General features: G+C 43.5%; 1 protein-coding gene across 2 annotated transcripts in view; it reads right to left on the bottom strand.

Moving 5' to 3' along the window:
* LOC126251889 (ubiquinone biosynthesis protein COQ9, mitochondrial) overlaps positions 1–15,111 on the bottom strand; it is a 198,295-nt gene that overhangs the window by 75,791 nt on the left and 107,393 nt on the right. For both annotated transcript variants that reach the window (XM_049952599.1, XM_049952600.1), the window contains exon 2: positions 13,502–13,705. In XM_049952599.1, coding sequence (XP_049808556.1) covers positions 13,502–13,705 — 204 coding nt within the window. The remainder of the gene's footprint in view (positions 1–13,501; positions 13,706–15,111) is intronic.

Consider the following 15,111-nt stretch of genomic DNA (forward strand, 5'->3'; position numbering starts at 1 on the left):
GACTTGCAAAGTCTACACAAATGTGTTCCCATCACTGGCACAGAGCAGGCCAGGGGACAGACATGCCCTGGGAGCTGTCTGTTGTCAGGAACGCTGCTCACAACCTGTGACTAGACAGACAATTTCACTCCCAATCTCTGGCCAAAATACGTGTCTCCTAGCTAAAACTTTAGTTTGTGAAATTCCTCTTGTCCCTGCTGGTGAAAGCATAGAACCTCTGCTGCAATGCGGAGGAAATGGCAACTCTGGGAAGGAGGCCTTCCATGAACAGCAGCCCTATTGAACAAACCGAATCAACTGGTGAAGAATCGGGTTGGTGACAACAGCAGTGCTAAGCACAAACTCATAATTGGGAAACCCTCAATCACAGTCTGCATTTCAACATCAAGATGGAAGCAAAGCGTTTCTTCCTGACCGAAGTCAGTATAAGGGCTAACAGGAAGGCAAGACAAACCTTTCGCATTTGCTTGTTTAGACATAGCTTGAAAATGGATTTCATAATTGTAGCAAGACAAGAATAATGCCTTGGGTTGTAGGTGATGTGCTGCCTTGTCAGGAAGGAAGTATGAGGGTTAAACAAGGAAACTAACAGTTTATGGTCAGTAATAAGGTGAAACTTGGAGTCATACAAGAAAACATAACATTTCTGGAGAGCCCAGGAAACAACATGAGACTCTTCTTCCACCTGGCAGTAACATTGCTTGGCCGGAGTGAGAGACTTAGAGATGAAACCAACAGGTCGTTCAGAGCTGTTGGCATATCAGTGAAGCAGGACTGCACCGAGGCTGTACTGTAAGGTGTCAGTCGCCAACACTATGTGCTCACCTAGAAAGAAAGTACCTGAACAAGGGGCAGAGTAGTTTGGATTCCAACATTTGAAAAGGCTCCAGCATAATGGCAAATTCTTGTGTAACAAGGCTTGCAACAGAAGGGCCAACGTGGCAGTAATTTGTGGCAGGAGGCTTCTTCCCTAGCGGGGACCGAAGCTCTTCACAGACGAGCAGCGAGGCACAGACATAACAGTGGAGATGTGATCTGGCAGAGGGCGAACACCATCCTGCGAGACCTCGAATCCCAAATAAACACCAGAAGGTTGGGGGAGAGAAAAAAAAAACAGATTTCGTGAGGTTACACTGCAAGCCTGCTGACTGTAAGACAGAAAACAAAGAGTGCAAATTTTTCAAGTGACTGGCTGTGGAGGAGCCTGCGACAACAATATCGTCCAGATAATTAAAGCAAACCATGACTGGCATAGTCAATTACTCTAAAAATCATTGGAAAATAGCAGGGGCATGAGCCACTCCAAAAAGAATGCACACTGGCCACCTGATTTTGTCCCCCAACAGTTCTTCCTGGAGTGGGAGAGGATACACATCTACAATTGACTGCGAACTGACAGTAATACTGAAGTCACCACAGAGGCGAAGTTTCCCGACAGCTTCCGAACTACAACCAGTGGAGATGTCGATTCACTAGCCATAACAGGTTGCACCACTCCCAGAGATTGAATTCTGTCCAAATCTGCTTTCACTTCATCTTTCTGAGGGGCAGGAATAGGATGCGCACAATCAGAAAAGAGGCCGAGAGTTGGATTTGAAAGAAACGTAAACAAGAAAAGTTCATCTTCTGAAAACAAGTCCAAATACTACTCATACAGTCTTCTCAATTCGGAATGCAGTACCTGGCTGAACACAAGGTGAACTGCATCAGTCACAGAAAATAAAAATGCCTGAAAAACATCCATCCCGGCCAGGTTCTTATGACTGGCATAAGCAACCACCAAAAATGTAATGGAACAAACGACTGATTTGTAAGAGGCAGATGCCGTAAACTGTCCCAGCAGGGCAATGTTCTGTTTATTATAACTGACCAGCTTCCCGTATGACCAGTGTCAACAGCGGTGAGCCTAAACTCATATACGTTTGAGAATTCAATATTGTCACTGCAGCACCTGTATCGACCTATAGCCAGAGCACTTGGCGAGAAACACTTAATGCGATAAACAACTTGGGAGAAGTGACAAGCATTGGAGTCACACAGTTTACATCTGTGTCCATATCCTGAGCAACATTTGGTGAATGACACTTTGAGGTAAGGTGGCCTTTCTTCTGGCAAGCGTTACAAGCAGCCCAGTGCTTTGGGCACGCCAAATGTCTGTGATGGCAAAACAGAAAGGACAAGACAAAACACAGAACACTGATGCTGTGACGGCCAATGCTGCTTGGGCCAGCCTGGGTCTGCTCGGTACTAGGACCTCACGTTTATCGCCACCACTGCTTCCTCACGCAAGCTATCTGTCCCTAGTAGGCACATCTTTTGACATTACTGCCACATCACCCCATGCTTCAATTTGTCACCTGCTGCCTGAGAAACTTCATAAGATTGTGCTATTTGCAAAACTTCTGAAAACGGGGGGTTTTCACTCAGTAAAGCCCCCTGGTGCAGTTCCTTGTCCGCAGCTAAAAAGGTAATTCCATTGTGTACCATAGACAATGCACAAGAGTAAACTAGGCACAGGTACAAATTTACACTTATGGCTAATGCAGTGAAGTTCAGCTGTCCAGGCCCTGTTTGACTGGTTTGGTTTCGTTTGGCTTTGGTATAATTCACTCGTGCCACTATGACAAGCATTCTTTCGTGATGGCGGTCGGACAATAAATTGCACATGTGATCAGAAGTAAGAGCTGCCAGTTCTTGTAAAAGGGCAAACTTACACAGTAATTCATACATTTTAGACAGAATGCAGGAGAGGAATTAGGCTTTGCACAAACTCGAGTCTGTCACACCGAAAGCCAGAAAATGCTGTCCGAGTTTTGTTTTGTAAGCTTCCCAATACTCGACTGAATCATCAGACAGAGGAAAAGGGAGTGGATAGATTAGTGGAACGGTACCCCATCTGCTAATGGAACCTGAAGAAGTGATCACTGCTGAAGTAAGCTGTTTGATCAGGGCCAATGGCACAGTGTCCGTAATGACTAAATCTGATAAAACAGGCACGACTCGACAGTAGACGATGCAGCGGAGACTGCCTGTGTGTACACTTCCTACAGGTGGCCTCTAGTGGAAAGCTCGCACTGATAAAGCTGGCGGTCGATTTACATGCACACGTACAGTAACATTAAACTCGGCACACTCACAACCACACACACTAGTAGCAGGATACGACCAAAAATCCAGCGCAATTGTTAAATAACAGCAATGTCCATAGCTACAACACTAAAAGAAGAAAGTTATTTCTGTTACTTATCACTAAGGCTCAGATCAGCATACAACAAGAGGCTATAAAAATCTAGCTGTCAAAATGAAATGATCGTACAGCATTATTGGCCAGGACACGCCACTTGGGGTTGTTTGGCTGTCTAGTCCAAGTCTTATTATTTGACGACACGTCGGCAATTTGCGTGTCGACGGTGATGAAATGATGATGAGTACAACATGACACCCAGTCTCCAAATAGATAAAATCTCCAACTACTGGGATGGGTAGTGTGGGGTACAAAGAGGTGTGGAGGGGAGGGGGAGCAGGGTGGGGGAGGGGGAGCAGGGTGGGGGAGAGAGAAGATTCCAGTGCTGCCTTAGATACACATCAGCAGGTTGTGCTGGAGGCGGACAGAGGACTACGCACAACTACACAAGTGTGCTGGAGGGACAGAAAGTGAGTATGAGACTGAATTGGGATCAGGTGGGGGTACAGAGCCAGATGAAGGCCAGAGGGGTAGTGGTACAAAGCATCTGCTGGAGGGAGGGTTCCCACATACACAACTCAGGAAAGGCAATATTCAGTTTATAGCAACAACAAGAGCTGCAGGCACATTTTAGTGACAGGTGGTATTGCGGCGTGATATCAATGTTGTCCTTGTCCTACGAGTATAAATGTCTTATTTCTAGGCGTTCAAGGTGTTCTGCTTTTTCTTAACACGAGTGTAGCTATGTACATGAATAAGTCATAACTACGTAATCTTAAACAGTAGTGTCAGATCACAAAAAATATATGAAAATGGAAATATCTGTAATGGAAATAAACCTTTATTAATTACTAATAACCTTTATCATTGAAACTATAATGAGTTACAGACAATCCTACATTAATCAGACTAAGTGGGCTTCCATTTACTCTTTTACAGTACAGGAGCACTATTTTTGAAGTCTCTCTTTCAGTCTATCTCTAAATCCATCCTAAGTTGCCTGCTTGTACCTTGTCGTTAAGTACTCCTGTACATCTCACATTGTCACAAGCCTTATATTAACCCTGATCCATCGTAAGGACAATATAAAGAAAAGGATAGATTGCTACTCACCATGTAGTGAAGACGTTGAGTCACAGAGAGGCACAACGAAAAGACTGCTAAACGGATAAGCTTTCAGCCCAAAGGTAGACAACACACACTCATTCATGTAAACACGACTCTCACACACATGACCACTGTCTCTGGCTGCCAAGGATAGACTGTGAGCAACTGTGTGTTACGGAAGAAGCAATCTGTGTGGTGGGGGTTTGGAGACACTGTGATGGGGACGGGGAAGGGTAGCAGGGTAGGGTTGGGAGTCGGTAAAGTACTGCTTGTGGGAGTGTACAGGGATGACGCGGGAAGAGGCGTAGTCATGAAGTTTGACTGTGGGCCGGAGAGGGAGCAGAAATGAGAGAAGTAAAAAGACTGTGGGTGAGTTGGTGACTAGAAGGCTTCATAGTGCTGGAGTGGGAACAGGGAAGGAGATAGGCACAAGAAGCATAGTGACTAACAAAGGAGGATTATGGGAACATAGAATATATTGCAAGGAGAGTTCCAACCTACACCTACCTATACATCTACATCCACACACTGCAAACCACCACGAGCTGCATGGCACAGGGCATATCCCATTGCACCACTTATTAGGGTTTCTTCTCATTACATTTACATATGGAGCACAGGAACAATGATTGATTGAATGCTTCTGTGCATGCAGTAATTACTCTAATCTTATCCTCACTACCTCATGTGAGTGATACATAGGAGGTTATAGTATTTTCTTACAGTCACCATTTAAAGCTGGTCTTTAAAACTTTGTTAACAGACTTTCTCTGGCTATTTTACATCTATCTTCAAGGGTCTCTCAGTTCAGTTCCATCAGTTTCCATGTGACACTCTTCCACAGATCAAACAAACTGTGACCATGCGTGCTGCCCTTCTCTGTACATCTTCAATATCCCCTGTTAGTCCCATTTGATACAGGTCCCACACTCTTCAGCAATATTCTAGAGCCAGTTGCACAAGTGATCTGTAAGCAATCTCCTTTGTAGACTGATTGCATTTCCGCAGTATTCTACTAATAAACCAAAGCCTACCACCTGCTTTACCTACAACTGACCCTATGTGATCATTGAATTTCATATCCTCATAATGTGTTACACTCAGGTACTTGTACGAGTTAGCCGATTCCAACAGTGACTCACTGATACTACAGCCATATGATACTATGTTTTTTCATTTTATGTAGTTTGCAATTCAGAAAAGAAGGATCCAGATGGCTCAGGCAACTGAGTGGTCCACTTGTTTCTTGGGTACAGTTTGTTGTTGGCCATTCATGCAGAGGGACAGCTTGTTGGTTGTCATGCCCATGTAGAATGCAGCACAGTGGTTGCAGCTTAGCTTGTAAATCACATGACTGGTTTCACAGGTAGCCCTGCATTTGATTGTACAGGTGGTGCTTTTGACTGGACTGGAGCAGGTGGTGGTGGGAGGACGTATGGGAACGGTCTTCCATCTAGGTCTACTACAGAGATATGAGCCACAAGGCAAGGGGTTGGGAGCAGGGGTGAAGCAGGGATGGATGAGGATACTGTGTAGGTTTCGTGGGTGGCAAAATTCCACTGTGGGAAAGGTGGGAAGGATAGTGGGTAGAATATACCTCATTTCAGGGCACAACGAGAGGTAGTCAAAACCTGGCACATAACGTGATTCAGTTCTGCAGTCTTGGGTGGTACTGAGCCCTGAGGGGAATGCTCCTTTGTGACGGGATGGTGGGACGTTGAGCAGTGAAGGATGACCGGAGAATAAGGCATGTGAGATCTGTTCCTGTACAAGATTGGGAAGGTAATTTCACTCTGTGAAGGCCTCAGTGAGACCCTTGGTATATTTTGAGGGGGACTGCTTGTCACTACAGATGCGGCAGCAGCAGGTGGGTAGGCTGTATGGAAGGGATTTCTTGGTATGAAACTGGTGGCAACTGTCAAAGTGTAGGTATTGCTGGACGTTGGTAAATTTGATTTGGACAGAGGTACTGATGTAGCCATATCTGAGGTGGAGGCCAACATCAAGCAAGGTGGTTTGTTGGGTTGAGGAGGACCAGGTGAAGCAAATGCACGAGAAGGTGTTAAGGTTCTAGAGAAAAGCAGATAGGGTGTCCTCACCCTTGATCCAGATCATGAAGATGCCACCAATGAATCTGAACCAGGTGGATGTTTTGGGATTCTGGGTGGCTAGAAAGGATTCCTCCAGATGGTTCATGAATAGAATGGCATAGATGTTGCCATGTAGGTGCCCATTGTCGTACCATGGATTTGTTTGTATGTAATGTCTTCAAAGGTGAAGTAATTTGCGTGAGGGTATAGTTGGTCATGGAGACCATGAAGGAGGTTGTGGGCTTGGAATCAAACAGGCATTGAGAAAGGTAGTTTTCAATAGTGGCAAGGCTAAGGGCATTAGGGATGTTAGTGTAAAGGAGGTGGCATCAGTAGCGATGAACAGGGCACCCTGTGGTAAGGGACAGTAACTGTTGAGAGTCAGTGGAGGAAATGGTTGATGTCTTTTATATAGGAGGATAGGTTATGCATAACAGGTTGAAAGTGTTAGAGTATGAAAGCAGAGATTATCTCAGTGGGGCAACAGTAACTGTCACAATGGGGCATCCTTGGTGATTGGATTTATGGACTTCATGAAGCATGTAGGAGTGCGAGGATTGGTAAGGGTGAGGGGAGATAGGGGAGAGGCTCTGAAATGAACCTACAGATTTGTGGAGAGACTAGAAATGGAATGGAGTCACTGTGGCAGGGTTTGTAGACGGGCAAATCTGACAGCTGGCAGAGTCCTTCCACCAGGTAGTCCTTGCGGTTCAAAACCACAGTAGTCGAAATCAGGTTTTAAGTTGTGGATTGCAGTTCTGTCTGCAGATGTAAGGCTAGCTTGCATGTTGAAGGGTTTGGGGAATGACAATGAGAGAAGGTACAAGGTTAAGAAATTCTGGAAAGTTAACATGGGGTGACTGAGTGCAGTGGGGGTGGATCACAACTGGATGGAGGAGTGAACTGTTAGGCAGGATTCAACATTGGTTTTGGGTTCAGTCTGATTGGTAGGGTTGATGGTGAAAAAGTGTTCCCACTGTAGGGACCGAGAGAAGGATGGAAAGTCTTTAACAAGGCCAGCATGATCAAATTTGGGAATGGGGCAAAAGGTAAGGCCTTCAGAAAGGAGTGATACTTCTTTGGGACTAAGGCTTTCGGAGAAAAGGTTCAAGACTGTGTTTCGAGTCTATTTAGGTTCAGGAGTCTGTATGATGGTGTGAGGAAATTTTTGAGGGTGTGGTAAAAGTAGTAGGTCTGTGAGGCAGGGTTTGTGAGGTATGAGGGGAGGACAAGGAGGTTTGGAGACTGTTATACAGGTGGTGAATAGTTGTAGTCCAAGGTGGGAGTAGGAGATGAACAGGGTGGAGAGTTTTTTGGGGTGTCACTGTATATGCTGTGCTAATTCCTGGAGGACAAGAGTTTCAATGTGAGAGATGGGATACAGGAAACCAGGATTGCAAGGCAGGTGAATTTTAGGGATGAAGAGGAGGTATTGCAAGGAGGCTTGGGCCTGATTTTTATGGTTTTGCAGAATCAGGTTGGTGAAAGGTATGGAGTAGACGAATCTGAACACATGGAGGAGGTTGTGGAAGGAGGGTTGCAGCCAGAGAGGGATAATTTCATGGTAAGGCCATTATGGAGATTCCATGATTCAGACAACAACACTGGAAGAGTATGCAGGACTGGTTTCTGGCTGTGGGTAAGAAACTTTTCTGAACTGTCACAGATGGCAGGAGCAAGGATCCATGGTGGAGGATAAGAACACATAAAAATATGTAAATAATATAGAAATAGATATGAAAAAATTAGCAAAAATATGCAAACATACATGGGAAAAGGACAGAATGGATGAAGCATGGGAAATAAGATGAAATCTGAGGGAGTAGGGCCGATAGTGAAAGGTGAAAATGAACTGAAATTGACATGAAAGCAGAGTTTTAGATTAGATTAGATTAGTACTTGTTCCATAGATTATGAATAAGACACTTCGTAATGATGTGGAACATGTCAGGTTAATAAAAGGTGTCTACACAAGATATTACATTAGACAAAATATTACAGGACACTCATTAATTATTTTTTGTGGAGGTTGGGGAATTACCCACTTACTATATCCAAAAATTCATCTAATGAGTAGAAGGAGTTGCCATTAAGAAATGCTTCTAATTTCCTTTTAAATGCTATATGGCTATCTGTCAGACTTTTGATGCTATTAGGTAAGTGACCAAAGACTTTTGTGGCAGCATAGTTTACCCCATTCTGAGCCAAAGTTAGATTTAACCTTGAGTAGTGAAGATCATCCTCTCTCCTAGTGTTGTAGCCATGTACACTGCTATTACTTTTGAATTCGTTCAGATTGTTAGCAACAAATTTCATAAGTGAATATATATATTGTGAGGCTACAGTGAAGATTTCTAGCTCTTTAAATAAGTGTCTACAAGATAATTTTGGATGAGCTCCAGCAATTATTCTGATTACACGCTTTTGTGCAATGAACACTCTTTTACTCAATGATGAGTTGCTCCAGAATATGATGCCATGTGAAAGCAGAGAATGAAAATAGTCGTGGTAAGCTAATTTACTCAGATGTATATCGCCAAAATTTGCAATGACCCTAATAGCATAAGTAGCTGAACTCAAACATTTCAGTAGATCCTCAGTGTGTTTTTTCCAGTTCAGCCCCTCATCAATGCATACACCTAGAAATTTTGAATATTCTACCTTAGCTACCAATTTCTGATCGAAGTCTATATTTATTAATGGGGTCATTCCATTTACTGTGTGGAACTGTATATACTGTGTTTTGTCAAAGTTTAATGAGAGCCCATTTGCAGAGAACCACTTAATGATTTTCTGAAAAACATCATTTACAATTTCACCAGTTTATTCTTGTCTGTTGGGTGTGATAGCTATACTTGTATCATCGGCAAAAAGTACCAGCTTTGCATCTTCGTGAATATAGAATGGCAAGTCATTAATATATATTAAGAACAGCAGAGGACCCAAGACCGAACCTTGCGGCACCCCATTCTTGATTGTGAAAGTATATATAGCATTTTCCGTTGAAAAACCCTTCTGGAAACCAAACTGTCATTTTGTTAACACTTTATTTTTACTAAGCGTGTGAAGCTACTCTACAATACATTACTTTTTCAAGAATTTTGGATACGGCAGTCAGATGAGAGATTGTGCGGTAGTTGTTGACATCAGACGTATCCCCTTTTTTATGCAGTGGTATAACAATGGCATACTTCAGTCTATCTGGGAAAATACCCTGCTTCAGAGAGCTATTACATATGTGGCTAAGAATCCCACTTATTTCTTGGGAAAAAGCTTTTATTATCCTGCTGGAAATGCCGTCAATCCCATGTGAGCTTTTATTCTTGAGAGAGTTTATTATCTTCCTAATTTAAGATGGAGAGGTAGGTGGAATTTCAATTGTATCAAATGGTGTGGGTAAGGCCTCTTTCATTAAGTGCCTTGCTTCTTCTAATGAACATTTAGATCCTATTTTCTCTACAACATTTAAAAAATGATTATTCAAAATGTATTCGACTTCCGGCTTCTTGTTTATCAAGTTTCCATTTGCTTTGATGGTGATGCCGTCATCCTGTACTCTTGGTTGTCCTGTCTCCCTTGTAATAATACTCCAAATTGTTTCGATTTTGTTATCAAAGGTAAAAAAAAAGAAAGGAAAATAAAAAGACTATAATGTGGTTTGCACACTGGTGGTATATGAGGAAGGGAGACAGTAGATGTGACTAAATTTGGTGACGTTAGTATATGTGTACTGGAATCAGAGAGGAGAAAGAGTGGGGGTGGGGAGCGGGTTGGCAGGACAGCGTACAAGTTTGTGTGAAAAAGGAAGATACAGAAAACAACATGTGAAAATATGCAAGAGTTACACAAGAGGAGTGATCAGTTTGAAGATCTAGGATTGATGACATTGGTTGGAGTAATGTGGGACACAAGATGCTGCACCAACAACCAGTGCAGTCACATAGCCATGTGTTGCCTGTGGACAGTCACATAGACGTGTGTTGTCTGTGGGTGAGACGGTTGATAACATGTGGCTTGTAAGTCAGAATGTGCGGTGTGGTTTGGAAGGCGACATGTAAAACACAGGGGAAAAGAAAAATGTCAAACCTACCAACCACCAGCAATACCTACACTTTGACAGCTGCCACCCATTCCATACCAAGAAGTCCCTTCCATGCGGCCCAGTCTCCCATGGCCTTTGCATCTGTAGTGACAAGCAGTACCTCCCAAAATATGCCAAGTGTCTCACTGAGGCCCTCACAGACCAAAATTACTCTCCCAACATTGTATAAAATGTACATTATCTCTCCAGTCACCAGCTGCCCCCCAAAGTCCCACCGTTCAGCCACAAAGAAGCATTCCCCTCTGAACTCAGTACCACCCAGGACCAGAGCAACTGAACCACATTCCCTGTCAGTTTTGACTATGTCTCATATGCCCTGTAATGAAGAATGTCCTACCCACTATCCTTCTACTCATCCCACACTGGTACCCTGCCAATCACTAAACCTACACAATATCCTCGTCTGTCCCTACTCCACCCCAGTCCCTAACCTCTTGCCTCATGGCTCATATTCCCGTAAAATGCAAATGAAATGATCTTATGCACTCCTGGGGAAATTTGGATGCTGAGTTGCAAAGTCTTTCTTATTTCAATTGAAACCACATTGGATGCCTTGGGTGTCGATGATGATGAAATTATCATGAGAAGAACACAACACCCAGTCCCCAAGTGGAGAAACTCTCCATCTTGGCCAAGAATTGAACCCGGGTCCGCTGCATGGCAGTCAGACGCACTAACCACAGAGCTGAAGGGGTGGACTATATCCCTGTAATAGATGTGGATGCAAGACCTGTCTCGTACACCCCTTCACCACCACCCACTCCAGTCCAGTCACAAGAATCACCTATCCCATTGAAGATGGGGCTATCTGTGAAACTAGTGATGTTATCTACAAGCTAAGCTGTAGTCATTGTGGTGTGTTCTACATGGGGATGACAAACAATAAGCTGTCTTTCTACATGAATGGCCACCGACAAAATGTGGTCAAGAAACAGCTGGAGCACCCAGTTCAATGGCTACTTCACAGCCTGCATTATCCTGATCCTTCCTACCAACACTGGCTTTTCTGAACAGAGAAGGTCAGAATTATCCCTACAATATACCCTAAGTTCCCATAACACCCCTGGCCTCATCCTTCTTAGTCACTGTCCTTCACCCACCTATCCCGTTTCCTGTTCCCACTCTAGAATCCTGCGCCCGCATCTCGTGGTCGTGCGGTAGCGTTCTCGCTTCCCACGCCCGGGTTCCCGGGTTCGATTCCCGGCGGGGTCAGGGATTTTCTCTGCCTCGTGATGGCTGGGTGTTGTGTGCTGTCCTTAGGTTAGTTAGGTTTAAGTAGTTCTAAGTTCTAGGGGACTTATGACCACAGCAGTTGAGTCCCATAGTGCTCAGAGCCATTTGAACCATTTGAACCAGAATCCCGTTTCCTGTTCCCACTCCAGAACTACACAGCCTTATATTCCACCAACAAACCCACAGTCTTGTTACTTCTCTCCTGCCACCCCCCTCCACATAACCTCCCATCTGCACCTAACTACATTACCCTCTTCACACCACATACCTGAGCACTCTAACCCTACCCTGCTATCCTCCTCCTCCCCCCCCTCCCCCCAACTACACTGCTTCTCCCACCATCCACAGTTGCTCACAGTCTGGCCTCGGCAACAGTTGCTCACAGTCTGGCCTCGGCAGGCAGAGACAGTGCTCGTGTGTGTGTGTGTGTGTGTGTGTGTGTGTGTGTGTGTGTGTGTGTGTGTGTGTGTGTAGTGTCTACTTTGGGAAAAGGCATTTTGGTTGAAATCTTACTTGTTTAGCAAGCAGTCTTTTGTCGTGCCTGTCTGCAACTCAACATGTCCAGTATATGACAAGTAGCAGTCTATCCTTTTCATAATACTGTCATCATTCCATCCTGTATTTTCCATTCTTTCATCCACTATAAAAATATTATATGAATAGAGGGTTTGGTGTTGGCACACATTGTCTTTTTTTGTAAACAACAGGGTACTACCCTGAATGAAACACACAGTTTCAAGAACATACGTATGTGGTACTGGCAAGACATCGTCTTTGTTTGTAAACAACAGGGTACTACCCTGAATGAAACACACAGTTTCAAGAACATACGTATGTGGTACTGGCAGGACATTTAGTCCAAGGAAGAGACTTCATGTACTAGAAGGTAATGAAACTTCCTTCACTGTTTTGGTAATTCATTTATGCATGAGGAATAGTTCTCTGTGTTTTCACTCCAGAAAGAAATACCATATGAAAAAATGAGTGTGCACCTGCAGTGTACATTGTTTTGAGTGTTTTAATGTCACAGACTTTTCGGTGTACATAAAGCATAATTACCATTACTCTTAATCTGTGTAGATTAGAAGCAGTCATTAGTGTTCTTGAAAGCCTGCAGTGGTAGATTCTGTGTCTTACATGTAACTTGTCTCGTTCCACATCCCTGGCAGCTCCGCTTCATGTGGAATTTACAGAACATGATGCATGAATGAATGATGGACGAATGCAGGTGACTTCCTTTGGTGGAAGAAGTTTTCACTACCACGGTTTGATCAGCAGCAGGAGAACAGGTGGTCACATAAAATTTCTAATCGCAAGACCTTCTGCCAGTACCCTGAATTAAATTCAATGTTGATGGTGATCTGGGCTTCAGATGCAAACTTGAGTCTTGTGGTCCCAATGGTGTTAATTGAGAGAAGTCTGTTAGCTGCTCTCATAAACTCTTTCCAGTTCAGTAGCTGAAAAAATCCCTCATCTTCTCTCAGCCAACAATGCAATGAGGCACTTTTTCTTTTCACTGGTGAAAAATGTGTAATCAACAACCCAGAAGCCATGTATGTGTATTTGTGCAGACAACTGGTACCAGGCAGAGCTTGAGGACTGAAGGGATATTACAGACTGAGCACAAAACTGCTTCAGACTTGCTCAAGTAGTGATCTATTACCTATAGCACCATTCTGGTTTAGTTAAGGCACACTATTAATTGAATTTATTACTTTTGCATACTTGCAATTGCTGTAACTGAAATTATGACTCTTTGCACTTAAAAAAATTTCTAACACATACCTGCAGCTATTGCAAGTTTTGTCCAGCCATACTGCAAAACATACGGTAGTGCCGCTGTTAAGATTTTGTCCTCCAGTTTCTTCTGCTCTTCCATTCTTTCAGCATTACCATTGGAAAATTCTTCACCTGATGATGCTGACTTTCCATCAGTAGCAACAGCACGAGAATGCCTCCACAGCGAAGTTGCCCACAAGCCTCGAACTCCTGGGGAAAAGTAAGTATGTAGAGAAACTGGGTCAGTGCTGTCTAATGTTACATGGAAGCTTGTTGAGTACCTTTGCACCAGAGTACATAACTCCGCTCCAACTAGCACAAAAGTTGTTTGTATGTCTTATTTTGTTCAGCAGAATCAAACGGTGGACAGCCGGAATGGAGTAACAGCAATGTGGAAAGGACAGATTGCTGCTCACTACATAGGCCTTAGCACCCAGTGATGGTGGCTGTGTGCACGAGTTGTGCTTGTCCAAGTTTTCTACTTCCAAAGAGCTTTGTTCAGAAGCTAAAATATTTCTAGCAATCCTTTTCATTGTGTGTGTGTGTGTGGGGGGGGGGGGGGGGGGGGCTCCGTGGTGATTAGCAATTTGTCCTTTCCACATTGCTGTTTTTAGTTTTTGTGTAGCTCACAGATCTGTTGCAACCAAGTTTTCATCGTCAGCAACAAAAACCATCAAGGAGGAAATGTATTGGGAAGAGAATGCAAGTTTTCTAAAATCCTTAAACAAGTCTCTGCAATATTATACAATATTCTTTGATGTCACTTTTATATAATAAATACTTCACTTACTTTATGCATACTGACCACAAGATATTTCAGTGCGACAATAGGGAGGGAAAACGTGCAAACTAAGCCACAACCTTTATATTTCGGTCACTACAATGATAGAGGCTATCCAGTTAAAACATGCTGAGCTGTGCTTCTTCCCTATACACCAAAGAATTTTACAGTGTTGCGTGTAGTATATGACCATTAACTTCTACTTCAGGTGTTGTCACAAGACTATTCAGAAACCTTCACAATAAATTTTGTTGGCTATGTCAGCTGCACTACCATACATCAATATTTAAAAACAAAACATGTTTCAGTGTAGCCATTCATTACTGTTCATATTTCAACCATACTTACAGTTGTCCAGAAGCAGACACATGGAATGTTTCACAGAGTATACTACAGACACATATATAAGGCAGCTCAGTGGTATTAAAGTGTAAGACTACAAATCCAAAGGTCTCAGGTTCGATCCCCAGTCAGTTCTCGGATTTTTATCTGTAACTGATGTGAATAATCCCGAACTGCACCGTGGTTAGGAAGCCGCGTTAATGTGTAGGTCCCCTTATAACTTGCTGAGTAAGTCAGTTCAAAGATCAGGGGAAGGCGATGGCATACCACCTCCGACAGGACTGTGCCTAGTAAAGCACTGTGGTGTTCATAACAGTCTTTGGACTGATGACAGCCTTAGTTAACAAGTGTACTGCCTCAAGCTTAGCGACGGATGTTTCACCATCAGGCCAGGCCACACATACAGTGTGAAGCATGAGGCTCTGGTGGCCACATAGCAGTTGACGTGTTAACGAATGAAATGTGAACTTCCTTATAAAATTACTTGTAATCT

The sequence above is a fragment of the Schistocerca nitens genome, chromosome 4 (genome assembly GCF_023898315.1).
Source record: "Schistocerca nitens isolate TAMUIC-IGC-003100 chromosome 4, iqSchNite1.1, whole genome shotgun sequence".
NCBI classification, from domain to species: domain Eukaryota; kingdom Metazoa; phylum Arthropoda; class Insecta; order Orthoptera; family Acrididae; genus Schistocerca; species Schistocerca nitens.